General features: G+C 23.9%; 1 protein-coding gene across 1 annotated transcript; it reads left to right on the top strand.

Moving 5' to 3' along the window:
* Nucleotides 1-5,840: 5,840 nt before the first annotated feature.
* Nucleotides 5,841-20,776, top strand: LOC129618702 (aminoacylase-1-like). Its single transcript, XM_055533634.1, has 7 exons — nt 5,841-6,184; nt 12,579-12,923; nt 17,664-17,810; nt 17,895-18,178; nt 18,237-18,370; nt 18,433-18,493; nt 20,238-20,776. Exons 1-7 carry the CDS (start codon nt 6,097-6,099, stop codon nt 20,382-20,384), a joined length of 1,206 nt encoding a protein of 401 aa, XP_055389609.1. The 5' UTR covers nt 5,841-6,096; the 3' UTR covers nt 20,385-20,776.

The following is a 20,776-nucleotide window of genomic DNA, read 5'->3' as shown; positions in this document are numbered from 1 at the left end:
CTCCATTAAACAAAATCATGTCACTTGACAAAACGCCGGAATACGATTTCTGTCGCAGACAACGTTCCTAAACTATAATCTTGAACTATATACTATAAGCAGGAATTTTGAACCTTATTCTAGTTGTCGCGTCACTTACGTGCCATTTGTCGTTGTCGTTGTCACATCATTTGAAATGTGGTATTCTAGTTGTCGAGTGACGTGACTGCGAGAAATAAACGAAAATGAAACGTTTCAAGTGAAATTGATACATTTTAAAAAGAAATTTTGGCGAGTAAAGTTCAAACTAAAAAAAAAAATTCGGTGTATATATTTATTTTTTTAAATACGAGGGAAATAAAAAATGTCGTCATTTGCATTATGGTTTATGGATTCATCAGACTCCGAGAGTGATGAAATTGAAAAAAAAACAACAATTAAGGATCAAAAGATTTAAGATTAGGGACAGCTCTAATCCATTGGATTTGCCAAATGGAGTGTAAGATAATAATTTTTTCAAATACATTAGTTACAAACATTTTATTTTATTCACAGATTTATAAGCTATTACAGACTTTCAAACCATATATTATTTGGTTTAATTTATGTATTAAATTACAAAATTTATTATTTTTTATATTTTTATTAAATTGTTTTGTTTAAACTTACATTTTTGGTGTATTCATCTCGCTTGTCACTTGTTAATACTTTTCGACAAAAAACGTCGTTTCACTACGACATGTGTCACTCTACACGTATCACTTTAATCGCCATTTAGAATATTAAATTCAAGTCGTGACGACAATTGTCGCTCTACTTCGACAACTAGAATAAGGCTCTTTGTATTTGAAAATTTGATTAAGTAATCAATCGCATTCGATGAATGAACAAAACTTATTTTACATAAACAGTGATAGTTGTTTATGTAAAATTTAGATAGCATGACTTTTTTAAATACAACTGAATTTCTAAATAACGAATCCACAATTGTATGACTAATAATCCTTAGTTTCCAGATAGTTTACTTCATACTTGTAAATTAAATTTTATGTTGCAAATTAAATTTGTTGAATTTTACTGGTCGTTATTATATGATGAAGATTTCATTCTACATTCATATAAATATATAATTTATTTCAAACTAATAAATAATTTTTTATTACTACAAAATAATACGTTTAAATGAATTATTTACATAGTAAGTGGGAATTTTTATTCGATTTCTTCGTAAAATATAAATTAATTTATTTAACTAAACGTCTTGTATAGTATTACGGCAAAAATAAAATGCTATTAATGATTTTATGTGCTTAGCAGCTTAAAACAAATCTTAAAAACACATTATGAATTAATTTAAATTTTAGAAATCTGCACAATAAATTCCGGAAACTAAATATTTATTAAAAATGTAAAATATAAATATAAATATTGCAATATTTAATTATTTAGTAAATAAATATTCCAGTATTTAAGTTAGGGATTTTTATTTTTTTGAAATGTTTACTTATATGAAATGGTACAATTATGTTATGTTCTTTTAAACACAGTTGGTTTTGCATGAAAAATTCTACAAAATTTGATTAACTTGATATAAAATTATAGCTATTCTCAATTAAATAAGTTTCTCATATTGCACTCTTGATTGCTTTGATAAATCCCCGCTCTTATTATTTTAAAAAATCTTTGGAATGAGATGTTGGATTGGTACTACTTTGTTTAAATATTACAAAAATATTGGAAGTTTTTTATTTGTAAGTATGAGATACTTTAATTAAAATTGTAATATGAATTTTGCTCAACCTACTATACAAAATTTCTAATTTTTTGGAAATAAATTTCATATATGCCTATATATACACATATTTTAACACTTTCACAAAAAATTTTTTGCAAAAATCAAGTTAATCGATTTTTGTGATGAATTTAAATTTTATAATATAAAAAACTTTTCAACTTACGAAAAATTTAATTATACTTCACTAATTTAGCAACAAATTCTTAAAGAAATAATATCAAAATATATGTAAATATATATATTTTAAATCAAATAAGAAATTGAAAGAAACCAAACAATTTAATGTTTTTCTTTGTTAAGTCAATCGATTGCAAATTTTTTGTTACAGCATAAGGAACTTATAAAATATAAGGCTAACGCATTGTTTTTTAACAAGTTTTTTTGTTACATTATGCATAAATTGGTAAAAAGTAAAATTGTTATTCAAAAAGTTTTTTCTAAAAAAAAACTTAAGAATTTAACAATTTTAATTACTTAATTTAAACAAGAATTGTTGAAACATACAGTAGGTTCTATAAATGAGAGAAAAATTGTAAGAATTATTCAATATTTGAAGTAGAAGTCGAAAAAAGTTGATTTTTTGCATTCTTAGTAAGGTACTATTTATGAGCATTTAATTTTTCATACAGTGAAATTTGGAATGTAATATTCAAGAGTAACATCCATGTAGGCTATACTTTTTATACCCGTACGAGCGAATGTTCGAAGGGTACACTAAATTTGCCCTACCGTTTGTAACGCTGAGAAATAATGGTCTGAGATATAGACTCAAGTGTATGTTTTTGATCAGCGTCGAACTCTGAGTCGACTTAGCTTTGTCTGTCCGTCCGTCAGTCTGTCCCAACGATAACTCAAAAACTAATTGAGAGAATTTCAACCAATTTTCACAAATAATTCAGTGTAGTAAATACCAGAACCCTATTTAAATTGGATATGATCTGGGTACTGCTTTGGGTAGCAGCCATACAAGTTCAAAATTTATTTGACTATATCTCAGAAACTATAAAAGCTGTGGTATTGAAATTTCACACAATACCACAGCTTTTATAGTTGAATACTATAACTTTTAATTATAAATTTCTTATAAAAGGAAAATTTGTAATATTTCTTATTATACTATATAATATTATATACTTCTGAATATATTTGAAGAGAAGGAACAAATATGTAAAAATAGATTAAAAGAACCAATTAGATAATGATGATAAATATGAAAAAAAAATTGTTTTGAAAACTAGGGTAATTTATTTAATAAAATATAAATATAATATTAAGATTTATCTGTGGTGTTAAGGGAAAACTTTCTGAGTCTAATAATCTTGTTTAAAGTAAAATCAAGCTTGACCATAAGAATTATTATATTTTTTATAACTTAATTTAATAAACACAAATAAAGCACGTAATTTTGGAACCAAAAAATGTTTGAAAGAAATTTTACAAAATTTAGATTAGCTTTAAAAATTTTGTTTGAAATTTGATTTTAGAAAAAGTTTATTATTATTAAGCAGTTATTCCTTATAATCATAGAAACATATAAAGCTTTACTTAAGCAAAGTTGGTTTATTTTAAATTATCTTAATGTGTCGTATATAATTATGACTTTACAATGCTATTATAAGATTCATTATTTATTTTACGTAGCTTAGATATTAGATATAGTTTTTAATTGTTCTATTTTTTAATTTGTAAAGGTCAGTTGCTTTAAAAACTATTGTTTTTATTTATTGTATGTTTTTCCATACAATTATCATAAAATAGGTTTCTAATATATTATTAAATTTGACTTAACCTTATAATAGATGCATAATAAAATAGTAAAGAGGCCTGCCATCATGTCGGGGGCTAAAATTTGAAAAGGAAATTGAATATTTATATAAAATGTAATTCAAGTAATCTGAAAAATAATCTTCAGTTTTTTTAAAATTGTTAAAAATTTATTGAAGTAAAAAGCTTACTTATGTATATTCGAAGTCTTAATTTAGAGCAAGTCAAGTCAGTAAGTAAAAAAAAAATTGAATCTCTTTTCAAGATTGCAATAATTGCTATATTAAGTTGACCTTTAGTATCACCTGGTAACCTATATACATATGAGTTTTGCAGTAATATCATAGAAATTTAACTAAAATTAATATTATTTAATTTAATTTAGCATTACATATACTTTGTTGGAACATTATAGAAAATTATTCAAATCTAAATGCATACAGTTTCAAATTACAGTTAATTTGCAAGGCTATACCGACATACTTAGGCAGATTTAAGCTTAATATAATGTTATCAAAGCACTCAAACATTCTTTTTATCTCAGTTTAAGTAGGATGGTTTATACTATAACTATTGGCTATTATAAGGTACAAAGCTGCTGTATCCAATATACATATTAAATTATTTACACTAGTTATTTTTTGTTTTTACATTATACAAAAGAATAAATTGAGTTTGTATTATTTTATTTCCATCGTTTTGTAGAATGTTGTGTTAAATTTACATTGTTACATTTTTAATACATTTTTATTAATTTTATTCTTTAATTTATACATTATTTTTTTTCTATTTATTCTTTTGTTTTATCATCTATGTTTTTTCTTTTTTATTTTTTTTTTAATAAAAAAGACAATCTATAATCAGTGGGAAGGTATCTATGTATTATAATTTATAGTCTATATGTACATATTATGTTAAAAAACAAAATCTACCAACATACAAATGAACAAACAAGATCTTATTTATGGTACTAACTATTATCAAATCGTGTGCGTAACGTTATTTTGTTATAAAAACCAAAGTGTGAAAATGACAAAACAAAACGAAAAAAAAAATAAAGAAATGAATTGAAAATGAAATGTTAGCGCGATTTTGTATTTAAATGTATAAACAAAATTGTGAAAATATTTGAGCATCTTAACTGTAAGATACTATACTGTTGTTAAATTTTTTTTTTGTTAAATTAATCAAATTTGTCATTGCAATGTCTTCTTGTATTTGGTGTTACTCAAATGGATTTCGGGGGATTATAGTTCTAATTAATAAGTCTTGAGTAATATTTGCAGATTTCTTACATTCATATATTCTTTTGCTAATTTTCTTTATGGCTGTTAGAATATCTTGTGTTACATGGAACAGCTTCTAGTTACAATAATACTGAAAATTTTAGTTACAATATACAATATACCTTTTTAGTTACAATATCATAAGTAATATAATAATAGCAATATAGCTTTTATTCAAAAATATCTGCTAATTATGTACTATCAGTCACTTATTTTGGAAGATTAGAAAATAAAGTTGTGATTTCGTCCCATTTCCATTAAGTCGTATTGCTATATTTTCGATATCGATTTCTGTTTTGCGACTTAATAGCCTTAGGTATAGGATAAGAAACTATATGAATAGAACCTTCAAAGACAAAGTTTCATATACAACGTTTAAAAGTTTAGAGAAGTTAAGAGATTGATATTGCAAAGTTTTCTTTGAAATCAGTAATATGTTGTTATTTACGTTTGCACGATTCTCGGAAAACAAAAAATTTTCCGAAAATCATAAAACCTAAATTTTTGATAAGCAGTAAATTAATATTTTTAAGAATCTTACAAAAACTTCTAAAATTAAGCAAGTGTTATTTCCAGTTTTAAATATTTTCAAAATTAATCCAACCTTGAATAATTGTTTGTTTGTCATTAAATTTATTAAATATTCACGTTATTAATTCTTAACAAATTTTCATCTTCGAAAATTATTTGTAAACTATAATATTCTTAAATGAATATAAAATTGTTTTATTCAAAAATTTCAATTTGCAAAATATATGACAAACGAAATATCAAATTTCGAATGCCAATAAAATTTTCACTATTTCTTAAAATATAAAAACAAACGATAAAAAGCTTAAATAATATTATAATAATGTCAATTGTGATAAGCTTCTCATTTTGAATTAAAACAAACGTTGTTTTGTTTTAGTTGTAGTTGTTTTTTTTTTTTGTTTTTTTTTTGAGTAAAATGAAAAACGGTATAGTCGTCTAGCTAACAGTAAAATAAATTAACTTTTTAGTATAAGACTCTAAACGGTAGATACATACTAGCGGAAAAATTTATTTTATTGTTTTAAAAATAATTTTTAAGAATTATTTTTTTTTTCTATTTACCACACATACAAAATTTATAACAATTTATTATTTTTTGATATTGAATTTTTATTAGAAAATTTAAATTTAAAAAAAATTAATATTAATAAATAATATTAAAAATTATATAAAACAATTATTAAATTAAGTAAAAAGAAATTTTAAAATTAAAATAATTTAAAAAAAAAAATTCAAATAATGTCAAACAAGTGGGAAAATAACGAAGAAATTCAATTCTTCCGTGAATATTTAAGAATACCGAGTGTTCATCCAGATGTTGATTATGGTGAGTTTCATTAGAAAATTTCAGATATAATATTGTTTTTGTTTACATTATCGTAAATTAATAATATGTCATAATAACAACTATATACAATGTAATACAGAAATGTTTGTGTGTGTATTTGATTTATGAGTGAGTTGTATATATACGCATATGTAATTATGTATATATTATAATTAAGGAAATTCTGTTTGATGATATTGAAAAATTTCGTCACTAATATTACATATACGAGTACAGTTTTTATTTATATAAAAAATATATAATTGTAGGTTAATATTTGTGTGTTTATGAAATTTTTATGAATGAATTTTTTTTTTCGTTACAAATAATACAATCATAATATTATGCACATAATAATTAATGAAATGTAATTAATAAACTTTGAATGAAATAATTCAAGTGAATAAAGGTTTTTTTTTGTTTGTAACATGGTAAACTTGTTGCAATGAAAATTGTATAATAATATGCAAGTAGATATGCTTGAGGAAATTTCCATTATACTATAGTATATTATGTGTATACTCGTATTATTATGTTAGGGAAATTTTTATGGAAATTTCCATAGTGCAGTGTTGAAATTTTTTACATTTATATGAAAATTTTAAATGAATCTGAATAAAATGTTTGTTTTTGTGATTATTTTCATGTTGCAATTTATTTACTATGACCTATAGAATTTTCTTATTTTACTGCAGAATTCTTGAATTTTAAACATACATGAATGTGTATATGTATATATCCACTTTGTGTTTCAATTCGAAATAATATCAAATGGTAAAATTAGAGACTAAAAGTATAAAAATATTCAATTAACCTTGACTAAATTCCAAAAATAAAAAAAAAATTATAAAATGAATTATTTAATAAGATTTTAAAATAAAAAAAAAAACTAGAAAAAATAGGTAATTTGAGTGAATGTAACATAATATTTCTGAATAAATTCCATGGTTTTTAAAAAGTCAAGTTTAAGTTAAAGTTTGCAAAATGGCATTGAATTAGAGAAAATGAGTTTAATAGTAGGGTAGAAAACACGTATGTTTTGTTAATTAATTTTGTTATTATATTCTTTAAACATAGAGACGACCTTAATTTTGTGAACCCAAATTCAAAAACTATCGTATAAAATCTACGAATGTATATATACATATATGTAGGTATAAATTTAAATTTTATCATTATTGTAAGTAAAAAATTAGATTATAGAGCCTTTCATATTGCAAATCATAATCTAAATCAATAATTTTTAGATAACAAAGTTACAAATTATAATTGAATTTATATTGCACATTTTATATCAATGGATTTATTGAATTATAAAATTCATATTGATTTATACGAAAGAAATTACGAAATCACGAAAGAGAAATAATTTTTTTATATTGGACTGGATTGCATACAAATAAAGGAAGGTATTGTTATTGCACCAAACTGAAATTCATTTTTTATAGTGTGTGTTATAGAGAAATGCAAAGAATTACATTTTAAATGTTTAAGATTTTGATGTGCTCGTCAGGGCATCATTAGTGTTCTATCTGCTGACCTTTCTATTTATGCACTCTTGTCCCTAGTGTCAGATGAATATTGATTTAGAAAATCATTGAAATAAAAAATTTCTGTTTACTCTTCAATTTAGTTAACTGTTTGTGTGAATTGGGTTTTAAGTAATTTAATTATAATAATTAAGTAACTATGGAACTTTATTAGGTTCTTAACTGAAACTATTCACCATGACGATTTAAAAAATTGAGATTCGGCCTTTATCTAGGTTTTATTTTTTACTTATATTTTCTATAATATTTAAGACATATTTAATTAATAGTTATTTAATAAACCTACAGATATGGGACAACAGGAGGTCTAATAAGGAATTACTGGTTAAAATAAGTGCATATAGAATATTTCACTCTACTGTACAAATATAATACCGGCATAATATGATAAGTTCTGTTATGTGCTGCTCACATTGTAAAATTATTTGTTTGCTTAGGCAATTCTTCGAATAGCGCATACCAAATAAAGATATCTAATATAGTATAATATTTTAATTTAATAGCACCATTTATATATACATCCTTATACATACTGTGTAGGTAAATGTAATTTTTATTTTGTTGCACTCTTTATAAGTATACATATATTGATTTATATTTCAAACGAAACTTCAGTTTTTGTTTATTATCAATTTCAAATATAAGGTGTGCATAAAGGTGCATTTCGAAAATTTTTACAAAGAATTTAGATATTAATAAAAAAATTAAAATTAATGCAATTTTTTAAAAATTTTAAATTAAATAATTTTCTATATTTATAAAAAAGTTCATTCAAAATTACAATTTATCGTATGGCCTTGATCAATTTCTTCGCAATTGGAAAAGTTATTCAATTCGAAACAATAAGCTGGTGGCAATCGTTTACTTGAATAAAAAGAAAAATTCAAATATTTAATAAATTTTTATTTGAAGAAAATTATTTACAATTTGTGGTTTTGTAAAAATTATATGCAAGTATACCTTATAATTTATTAATAACATTGTTTTTCCTCATTTCCATATGCCTATCTCATTTTATGATTAATTATACTACAAGATCTAAAATTAAGTATCGAAATAAAATATATTGTGCACTTGCATCTTGAGGTGCTGATTTTTAAATTAATCTAACATATTATATTTTTACAAATTCATAATTTCATTGACAGTAAAAAATTGAAAATAAAAAGAAAAAAATAAAAACTAAAGCCAATATTTTGTCATCAATTGCAATTTTCATTATAAATTATTAGAAAACATTTGTTTTTAATTTATAATTTTTTTTTTGCGGGAAGCATTTCAGATTCTTTTGTAAATTTTTAAATTGTGAATAAATGTAAAAAATGTTATTTCAAATAATATATTAAAGTTGATCAAGAACATTATACGCGCGCATCCTCTTGCATACCAGTTTTGCTTACATTATTTTGAACTCTTTAAGCAACACTGCGATTAGTTATTTAAGTAAAAATGTTACCATTAATTAGTTCATGAAATAAATATGTTATCCGTTTACTCCGTTAGATGAATTCTATATGTATTTTATAATTCAATATTTTCAAAATATCAACCTAAAAACTGAAAAATCGAAAAAACTTTTTAAAATATAGTAGCATCTTTACATTAGCAGCCATCTATAAATAGATATCTTAGTTACCTACTATTGATGCTCTATGGATTACTGGAATCACATTATGGTAATTACCATAATATACTTCTTAAGAAGTCTATTTAAAAATCTCTAATTTCCCATTTATATAAAGAAATTTTAAACTCTAAAATCTCGTTCAATTTTTATTAGCTCTGTTATTCAAAATATTTAAAAAATGTTATTAGATTATCTCTAAACTGGTGAAAGACTAAAGTTTCAACCTTACAGCAAAATATGATATTAATAATTTAAGAACAGAAATTTAGTATTTATGTCTTAATATGCTTAATATGTTTGCACATGTATGTATATATTTATTTTTCTATACATTTTTAATTATTTTAATTTTCTCAATAAAAATATTAATCTTAATGGCAAAAATATAAATATTATCACAAATGAAAGTGTACTTAAATATACCTAAGTATGTAATTGTATGAAACAATATTTTATGTGATAACAATGTCTTAACAAATATTGATTAATATGTATATTATTTTGTGTTACCAACAAATTGAGTTCTTAGAGGTATTTAAGATAAGATAGCAAAAGTTGGGAATTTTTTCTTTTTGTTAAATCTAAATTCAAAAATATTAACACAGAAATAGTTCTGAATATACTGACTATATAAATTAATAAGCAATGTTGACTCTATACAGGGTGATTCAGTAAAGAGTTCCATAATATACATCATCGGAAAAGGCATCGAAAATGGGTATTTTGTATGTAATTAGATGTCAAAACTCAACAATTTCCTATATATAGGCATTTAAATGAATTTTCAAAAAAATTCTTTTTACCAAAGATTTTTAGATTGTCACTTCAACTCCCAAAAAGATAGAAGCCTCAAACAAAAAACATTTTTGTTTAAAAGGCCTTGTAAAAAGTTTGGAAGCAACATTTTTCGTGGCAATGTATTTTTATTCTTTCGGAATACCAAGCATTCTAATTTTAGAAACTGGAATGGTTGGTATTCCGAATTTTTTTAATTTTGAAAAGTCAAATTTTTCCTTTTTTAATTTTTATAACTGTCTCTAATCCGATTTCATTCGTATAAATATTTGAATCAATAAAACTTTTTCTTTTAGAATTTTCCCAATTTCTTAAGCTTTAATTTAAGTCACAGCAAAAAAAACATAATTGTATTCCAAGTTCTTAAAAGAGATTAATAAAATTTATAAATTAAAAAATTGTTGTTATTTTTGATTTCTATTAATTTAAAGTGTTGTAATTTTTAATTATTATTAATTTTTGATCATAAAACTTATTCTTAATGCAGTTGACATTGGTAAAAACCGTTACTTTGCGAATTAAAGATTTATTTATATATTGTACGCTTTATTGAATCATCCTGTATACTTCAAATTTTTAAAAATATTTTTATTTAAATTAATTTTCAAAATTTAATTCATAATTTAATAATGCTTGAAATTTAATTTTGTTAATTTATTTAAAACTAATTATCTATATGCTTTGGAGGTTATAGCAAAGTATGCACCATGAATGCTTTCTGTAAAATCAATTTAATGCGAGCAAAATACAAAAATGCACATAAGTACATACATTCAAGTTCTAGAATTAAGTTTTTAAAAATATTGCAATGCAATGCTTTTAGTATAAAACACAACATTATATAAATGTAGAATTGTAATTGGATCAATATATATGTGAGGTAAAATCTATTTAATGAGTTCTTAGGTCAATTGCATTTAATAAAAATAAAAACAAGAAAAAAATATACCACACTTAACTTTAATTTAATTTTTATTGTGCTCTCTCTGTCATCAAAACTTATATAGTCGGGGGTGACATAGATCTAATTTAATCATATGTACGTATATTGTATATTGTACAACATATTAAAGATGTTATATTATAGCTATAGGTATATTTTGAATTTTAAATTTTACTTTCCTAAATTTAGATTTTTATCTATACCTTGTGTGTTTTTAGGTATATTGAATATTTTTTTAAAGTTTTTCAAATTGTATTTTTATGCATTTATTAAATATGTTATTAAATATGTATAAAAGTTTATATATATGTGAGGTATAAACACACCTGTACCACTCGTTTGGAGATGATGATATGTTGGGTGATTTTCAAAGCTGTGATTGGTTAAGTAAATATTCGCATGCGTAAGACTGTTCAAATTAGTTAAATAAAATCTTAAAGCTAGTTGATAAAGTGTATAATCAATTAAATTGGGAAGAATGCTAATCGAAATTTTTACAAATAATTTATACATAGTTATCTTATTACAGCACGCGAATCATATTTAATTTATCATTAATTGAAAGAGCAAATGGCTTTCATGAAAAACTTCAAAAATAATTTCAAGCCATATCTATGTTACTGTTATGTCAATAAGTTCGAAGTTCAGCCAGTATATTGCGACAAAAATTGGATTTGATTGTTAAGCTACTATAATAGTTTCCAAACAACGCGTCAAAAATAATATGATCATATACTTTGAAAATTTTAAAAGCTTCATTTGTTAAATTTTTATTATCAAATAGAAAAGATGGCCAAATTAAGTAAAAATTGGTTTGAAAACGAAAAATTTTTTAATTTTAAAAATTGAAAACGCAAAACTTGTCAATGAGTGTTAAATATGGGGGATAGGTGTACACAAAATTAACTCATCTTAAAAATATTTTAAATTTTTTTTTGTAAATAAAATTCCAAAATACATGAGATATTTGGAAAATTATGAGGTGATGAATTTTGTTTTGAATTTTTGATTACTTAATTTGATATTTTTAAAATATTTTCTGTATGTCATACATTTCAACTAGAAATACAGGCAAACAGAAAAAGGAAAATGTGAGGAAAATTTATAATTGGGAAAAATCAGAAAATATAAACCTGGCGATTACAATCCGAAAGATTTGAAAAAGTTCATCAAAATATTACGATATTAAATTAGGGAAGGTGCAGTCAGTTTATAATATTAACTGGAGAATCTCTATGACTATATCTACGTCTTTGGACATAGATAAGCAGAGCAATAAAATTATTTTGAAACATGTTGTGTCGTCAGAGTCACCAACTTTTAGATTTTTATTAAAATGTTTAAAAAAATGAATCTCTACAAATAAACCTAATTGAATTAATTTTACATATTTCCAAAATATCTTATAACTTTTTTTATAATAAGCTGTTTGTTTTTATCACTAAGTCAACTAATAAAACTTATTAAATTTAATTTCAGATCCGTGTTTAAAATTTATTAAAAGTCAAGCAGATAATTTAAATTTACCAATGAAGATATATTATCCAGCTCATCCAAAGAAACCGATTGCAATTATAACATGGACTGGTATTAAACCAGAATTACCATCAATAATATTAAATTCTCATATGGATGTTGTACCGGTTTTTGAAGAAAATTGGACTCATCCACCATTCAGTGCTGATATAGATAGTGAAGGAAGAATATTTGCTCGTGGATCACAAGATATGAAATGTGTAGGAATGCAATATTTGGCAGCTATAAGAGCATTAAAAAAAGAAGGACACAAATTTAAAAGAACAATTCATATTGTTTTTGTACCTGGTAAGACTTTTACTTCATCTTTTCTATGTTCATTATAGCTTTTATTTTATAATTTCTAAAGAAATATACATATGAAAAATTAACTTAAATGATTGGGTCATGCAACGTGAATACAAAAACAAAATGCGATGGCAATTATTTACGCAATGAAATCCTAAATCATAACATATAGTAGATCCGAATTACACTTCGTTTGAAATTACGAAATTTAAATTGTTTATTAGAAAAACTTGAGTGCAAAATTATTTTGCTGATCAATGCATTTACATTATTGTCTTAAAATTTTCATACCCACGTTTGAATATTTCAAAGTCGCATACACAGAATAGAACTCTAAGGTTTATTGTTTCCGTGAATTAATTTTACATATTGTGTTGCATTAAGCATATATAGAGTAATTTTGTAAAAAATAAAATATTTTACATTGCCACTTAGACCAGACGTGTTTAAAAGTAACGATGTTGGAGGTTACATTCGAAAATGTATGTAAAATAGAAAAAGGGACACAATCCTTTAGCAGTTCTAAAATTAAATATGTAAACAATACGATACTGAAGGGTACTGAATTTTTTAAAACTATGAACTCCTGTCATTACTGAAATACGCCAACCGCAAAATTAAGTAATAGCTAATTACGGTTTTCGGAAACATATTAATTGAAAGTACTATTCGTTATGAACAATTAGAATAGAAAATTTTGATATTAAGGTTTGAGACTTCGTAGATTAGGGTGTTTCTGTGACAGAGCACATTAGATTTGACCTACATAGGTATTGTAAAAAATGTTCAGAAGGTAAGGTTTTTTAATAGCAGTTTTTAGTTTTTAACTCAAAACTTAGTATTACAAACGCCTCGGCTTTCGCTTTGAATATTTCGCTTTTTGAGTTTTATTTAAAATATATTATTGTCTGCATTGAATCACTCTGTAATAATCACTCCGTAATAAATATGTAAGTGTTATGTATATGACATTTATAGTAAAATATGATTTTTTAATTTTCGCTATAATGGTATTATATTTTGTTCAGTTGTTACCAGAAAATTATTATTTAATAGAAAACGTATAAAAACTTATGAAATTGAAATTATTTTTATTTTTAATACTTTGCGACTTTAAAATTTTTATTGCAAACTAGTTATAAATAACAACGGCTGCTATTGATTTTTTCTTATGGTCTTGAGCTTGGCTTTGAATTTTTTTATGTTTCTATTTCTACAATATATTGATCGTTTTTGTTTTGTTTCAACGCGTTTATGTTAAAAATAAAATAGTAGGCGTACAATTCATTATGTTTTTGTAAATTTAATGGAAGATTAGTTGGGGAAGTATCATAAAATTTTAAGTTCAAACTTAGTGCAGTTTTGTGTCGGAACTAGAAATTCAATTTAATTATTGTAATTCAAAATACTTAATTACTTTTGAACATATTTGAAATGATGAATTAAAGCGCTTTGCCATACATAAACCTATAGATTCCTAAACAATTATTTTTACCGGCGAAGTTTTCGGTTAATTTTTTTAAATTTTTCCGCATCTCCTCTGATATAAAAATTTTTTGTTTCAAGAAATACATTAGACAATGTCATACATAGAATTTCAATATACTTTCCAATCTAGTCTTCTTTAAATCAAACTGTTTGAACTCCTTACATTTCCGTTAATGTTATTACGTTGTTAATAGAAGTGTAGCGTAAATCATAATGTGTTGGTCCTATAAAGTTTTATGGCTTTACATATGGAAGCAAAATTCAGTGACCTTTTGTAAACAATAATTATGGGTGGTCACAATAACTTATGAGTACGAAATATATTACGGATGAAAAATAATAATAATGTGAGCGAAACTATTTACTTATATACACTTAAACATATAAATTACGAATTTTCTTATGTACAAAATTCAGTGGAATTTAGATTTTCACACATTTTGTGGCTTCCCTTTAATTATTTAGTTTACATTTACGTAGGTGTATAAAATATTTTAAAATATTTATTTATGCAATCAAGTCATATTATGTACTTAATATTTTATATTAATTATTAGTGACGTCATAGTGGACTGAAACCATATACATACATATACCGGTATATAACGGACCCCTTACAGGTTAATATATTTGGAAATATTTTGACTTATGTGGTATTTTTTTAGTTTTTAACTAATGTTATTCAAAATTTTATAATTTTTATTGATTTTATTTGAAAAATATATATATTTTTTTTTAAATATGAACACAATTCTGTGTGCTTTGTTTCAAAGCAAATGTGTCTTTAGAAGTGTTTTTCATTTTGGTATTTTGAGTAATTTCTAACATGATTTGACAAATTTAAGAAAAATTCATTCAAAAGAGTGAATGAATATTTCAAAAGGCGAGACTAGGGAACATTTTAGTTTTTCACTATTGAAAATTAAACTCACAATAATTGGTGGGTTAACCTTGTTAGCTTAAAGTAGAGTAGCCACCCTTAGGTAGAGTTAATCCGTACAAATGAATGATTTTAAGAGTTGCCAGAATGATTCATATACCGTTTGTTTTTTTATATGTACAGTGCTAATTTGTACAAACAAGGAAGATTAGCCCATAAACTCATATAATATTACACTTATGAAGTTGTAGGTTAATACTTTCAATTCAAATAGGGTTTTGGCATTTATTATTATAAATATTTTATAAAAATTAAAATTTAGTTCATTCGGCTTTTGATCAAAAACATGTATTTGTGCCCATATCTCAAACCATTATTTCTTTAGCTTACATTCTATTTCTTACAAAAGGAGTTGCAAATTTATGAACAAACATTCGTATGGATGTGAATAGGTATTATAGTTTAAGTTTTGCTACAAAGATATAGATGGTGTTCAATCCACGAATTGCGCCTAAAATTATGTCTTATATGTATATAATTGATATAAATTACTTAGAATTTTGATTCCATTAGTATAAAATATATGCTATACAGGGTGTATATGAAATGTTTTAATGAAATTAAATTGAAATCTACAAATACACGTATAGATAGTACGTAGTTGTTTTGAATAAAGCTGAAACATTACGTATTTTACAATTGTAATGAACCAAAAAGGATTCAATTAATTTTAATATAATTATTTATTTGCAACATTAAATTATTATATTAAATATTAGTGCATTATATTTATTGCCTTAAATAACAATATATAAGACAAATATTTTATTTAAGTGCAAGTATATGTGATAATTTATAAAAGTGTAAACTATTTGCAACATTTGAATTTATTTCCATTTTAGATACTAAAAAAACTAAATTCTATTTTGTAGTCGTGCAAGTTATCCCAAGGTTCATTAATATTTGTTATTTCTTACTTGCCCATTATAGCAATGTAGAATATCTAAAATAGCTTTATCATTATGTTAACAGTATTGTTTTAAAAACTATATGTACATATACATAATTTAAAGTACATATATTTATTATATGGTGTTAAATAGGCTCTTGACACTTTCATCTAAATATTTATTGTCTCTTTTACATTATGTTTTTTTTAAATTAACTTAAATTGTTTGTTTTGAGTTTATCTTATTAAAATTTATATATATATATATATATGTATATACATATATAAAAGCCTACAGAATAAGATTATGTTATTTACAATACAAAATAATAGAGGTTATTTCAATATCATACAATTATTTTTGTAAAAAAATTTACAGCGTTTATGGCGACATTTTTATATTTAAATAGTGAGATTATTGTTATTAAACTTTAATGCAGTTTGATTTATGAAAATAATAAATATTTAAATTTTTATTGCAATCTGTATATAAAATGAATAATTTAGTGCTAGAAAAATTTATAAAATCTTGCTTATTTCAAAAAGTTTACAATTTTAAAATTCTAATTGAAAATGAGTAGATGAGTTCCCTTATTTTAAGTAACAGTGTGACAAAGGGATAAGAAATACGACAGGGCTTACAATCTAGCTCACCGGAGAGGTAGATAAAAATACATCTTATTTCTAGTATTCTGTTTATTAGTATGTGACGTTCCGGATTTATTGAGAGCATATTGTGTTTCTATTATATATATATAAGAAGGAAAACTGACCCATGAATTAAAATATTATACACTAATAATTTGCGATTTGTTTTACTTTAAATACAGAAAAAATATCTAGTTTTACTGTATTTGGAATTCCTATTTGCATTTGAAAAATTAACTTCATGCATACTTAAGTAGATTAATATGTAAAAGTACATATATGACACTCAAATATGACAAATTATTTAAAACACTCAGATTCTCGCCAGCCCTTACAAAAGAGTTGAGAGGAGTATTTGTGGGAAGTATATAATTACTTAAAATTTAAACAATAATTACTTACTATTTATACAAATCACTCGAAACTTTCAGAAGTAGAAAAAAAACAACGCAACTGATCAATAGTTTGAACTTAATTCTATTCACGGTAGATGCTCTATACTTAAATGAGGAATAAAACCTGTGCATTAACATGTTCTAAGTAAATATGCCTCAAGTTTCTATTTACATATATTAAAGTAACATGGTCTTCCATGGTTTAGCTAAATATTGCAAAGGGCAACTTTAAATCATATTATTCATATTCACATAATACATTGCAACCTGCGAACATGTTTGTGACAAAAAATAACTCAATCCTTTAGTGTTATAATTATTAAGAATTTTGTATTTATTATTAATTTATTCATTAATTTTTATTATGTTACATTTTATAGATGAAGAAATTGGAGGAAAATTGGGAATGTGCAAGTTTGTACACAAAGATGAATTTAAAGCTTTAAATGCTGGTTTTTCATTCGATGAAGGTGTTGCTGGCCCAGATGAAATTTATCCAGTATTTTATGCCGAACGTAGTATATGGCGTAAGTTATAATTGATACTACAATTTCCTGGTTTTTTTTTAATTTAAATCTATACTTAATAAATAATTTTAAAAATTTTTTTAGATGTTTTCTTCAAAATATCTGGTACAACCGGTCATGGATCCCTTTTACATAAAAATACTGCTGGTGAAAAATTAAATTATATTATGCAAAAAATGTTTGCCTTACGTGATCATGAAGTAAAACGTTTAGAAAATAATCCAGAATTAACAATTGGTGATGTTACAACAATTAATTTGACACAATTAAAAGGTGGTGTACAAAGTAATGTAGTACCACCATTATTTGTTGCTTGTTTTGATGTTCGTATTGCAATTGATGTTGATCATATTAAATTTGAAAATCAAGTAAATACAAAATAATCAATTATGTATAAACTTTTCACAATAAATATTGAATTTGTAGTTGAAACAATGGTGCGAAGAAGCTGGTGGCGGTATTGAATTAGAATATGAACAAAAAGAAGTTCGTGTTGAACCAACTAAAATAGATTCATCGAATAAATTTTGGGTTGCTTTTAAAAAAACTGTTGATGAACTGTAAGTTATTTTTTTAAATAAATTATGTGAATATCGTAATAAAATTTTATTTCTTTTTCAAGTGGATTAAAAACAAGACCGCAAGTTTTTCCTGGAGGCACTGACAGTCGTTATATTCGAGAGGTAATAACAATTCTTTAAAAAAATATTAAAGCTTGTTAAATTTATTAATTCCTTAAATTTGAAAATTAATAGCCCGTAGACTATAGGAAGTGTATATTAAAGCAATAAGTCAAATTATTTTTTATATAAAAACCATGCTGTTATACATTAAATGTCTATTTTGTCCCTACATAAAATCGAAGAGAAATAAGAGAAATTTGTTTGCCTTGTTGCTAATTAAATTTATACTCGTAGTAAAAGGTTTACAAATTTTAAAAATCTGAAAATATGAGCCTAATATTTCTAATGAAATTTCGTTACAATATTTGCTAACACACTATAGATTGGTTGTTATTAGCATTACTTTATATACCAGTTTTCCAGTATATGTATTAATTACGTTATTGTGTTGCACAAAATATAAATTATATAATTATGTTACTTTGACTTATAAAAAAATTTACGTAACACTATTTCTTACCTTAAATTTTTTCAAGCCGCCCTCATTTCCATGATGTGAATCAATATTCATAGATCATCGTAATGGATTCAAAATTAGCTGAAAATATTTTTCATTATTTTACACATCAAGCATTTTAAATTTATTTGCATATACATTCACTTGAACAAATTGCATTTGCTCCTATCTCTTATAATTCATTATTTGCAAGTCTAGGACTGTGTATCATCTTACATAGTAATTTTCGTTCCAGTTGCAATAAGATTAATCAAATTAGAATCTACTACATTTGTAGTTTTAGAATTCTTTAGCTTTATTTTTGCCAAACCAAAAACTATCATAAATTTCTAGTAATGAGCCTTCCTGCTGCTTCTTGTTTAAAATAAAAAAATAAAATAAAAAATTTAAATAATTTCGAAAAAAGAATCTGACAATTAATTTTTATGGCTTTCTTAGAATAAGAAAAATTTATTATGACGAAAACTAATAGAATAAATATTTTCTAAGAAATATAGAGCCACACTTAGAAATCTTACCACACTTTTTCCTTAAAAAAAATGTACTTTGTCATTGAGTGATTTCTATTTTCTCATGGTAGATGTCACTGAATTGAAATTTGCACTTTTCAACCACAATTTTATATGTGGTGCAAATACAAATTTGTGTAATTGGTTGAATGTCGTAATTGCTAAACGAAGTAGTTTATCCTTACTGTTGCACTTTCAGTTTTCCCTAAGATATTTGTATAAAAATTCTGATAAATAACGCAATTATATGATAACCCCTTATTTTATTACGAGTATACTTATCAATAATATGATGATAACATCAATTGAATCTTGCTAAAATTTCAAAATTCAATTTAGGCCAATTTCAGTTGATAGAGAGCAAATTATTCAATTTTTATTGTGTCAAAATCGGGCCAACCTTAATTGGAATATTTCTATGTTGAAAAATTAAATTTGAAAGGTAAAAAATATAAGAATTCGAAATTTATTTCAAATATTGCAATTTTGAAAATATCAAATTTTTGGAAAGTTACAGTCTTGGTTATTTTGAAACGAACTTCGTTTTTTTTGGGTCAAAAATTTCAAAATGAATTAAATAATGAAGAGCACACAAAAATCAAGGAATTTTTTAATATCATAATTCGTAATCATATAGTAGCGCTACATTACTATATGTAGAATTTAATTTATAAATGCGATCCCAATAATAGTGTAATTCATAAAATATACTTTTACATTTTTACAGCTCAATTAAATATGACAATTTTTTAATGCAAACGATTTTCTTTCATTTTAGGTTGGAATACCAGCTATTGGATTTTCTCCAATGAATAACACACCAATTTTATTACATGATCATGATGAATTTTTAAAAGCTGATACTTATCTTAACGGTATTGAAATTTATAAAAAACTCATTCCAGCTGTTGCCAATCTTGAGTGATATTTTTAAAATCGAAAACATTTTATATAATTACATATAAATAGAAAAAAATAATTTAGAAAATTTACAATTAAATTACCTTGTTAAATTTGAAAATCAAATATTTTGTTACCAAATAATATATGTATACAATTTAAAAACACAATTATATTACAAAGTTATTAAAAATTTATGAAAATAATAAAAATGTACAATATTGTTATAAATTTTTACGTAAGCTGAATTTAGCTCGTGATGGGTTGTGACCTGTACTAAATATAATAGTTTTTTTTTAGTAATTTGTTAACTATAAAATTATGTAAATAATTTAAGAATAAAAGAATGAAAAATTTGTAAACTTAGATCAAATATTCCGAATTTATTAAATATAAATAAATATATTAAAAATGTAA

This window comes from Condylostylus longicornis, unplaced genomic scaffold (genome assembly GCF_029603195.1).
Source record: "Condylostylus longicornis isolate FDR11 unplaced genomic scaffold, ASM2960319v2 ptg000010l, whole genome shotgun sequence".
NCBI lineage: Eukaryota > Metazoa > Arthropoda > Insecta > Diptera > Dolichopodidae > Condylostylus > Condylostylus longicornis.
The sequence above is the reverse complement of the archived record's forward strand: the minus strand, read 5'-3'. Positions and strand labels throughout refer to the sequence as shown.

Excerpts from the sequence above, each read along its gene's own strand:
- LOC129618702 (XM_055533634.1), top strand. The coding sequence starts at position 6,097 with ATGTCAAACAAGTGGGAAAATAACGAAGAAATTCAATTCTTCCGTGAA. Across the intron at positions 12,924-17,663 it reads TCATATTGTTTTTGTACCTG|ATGAAGAAATTGGAGGAAAA; the intron begins GTAAGACTTTTA and ends TACATTTTATAG. Across the intron at positions 18,179-18,236 it reads ATATTAAATTTGAAAATCAA|TTGAAACAATGGTGCGAAGA; the intron begins GTAAATACAAAA and ends TTGAATTTGTAG.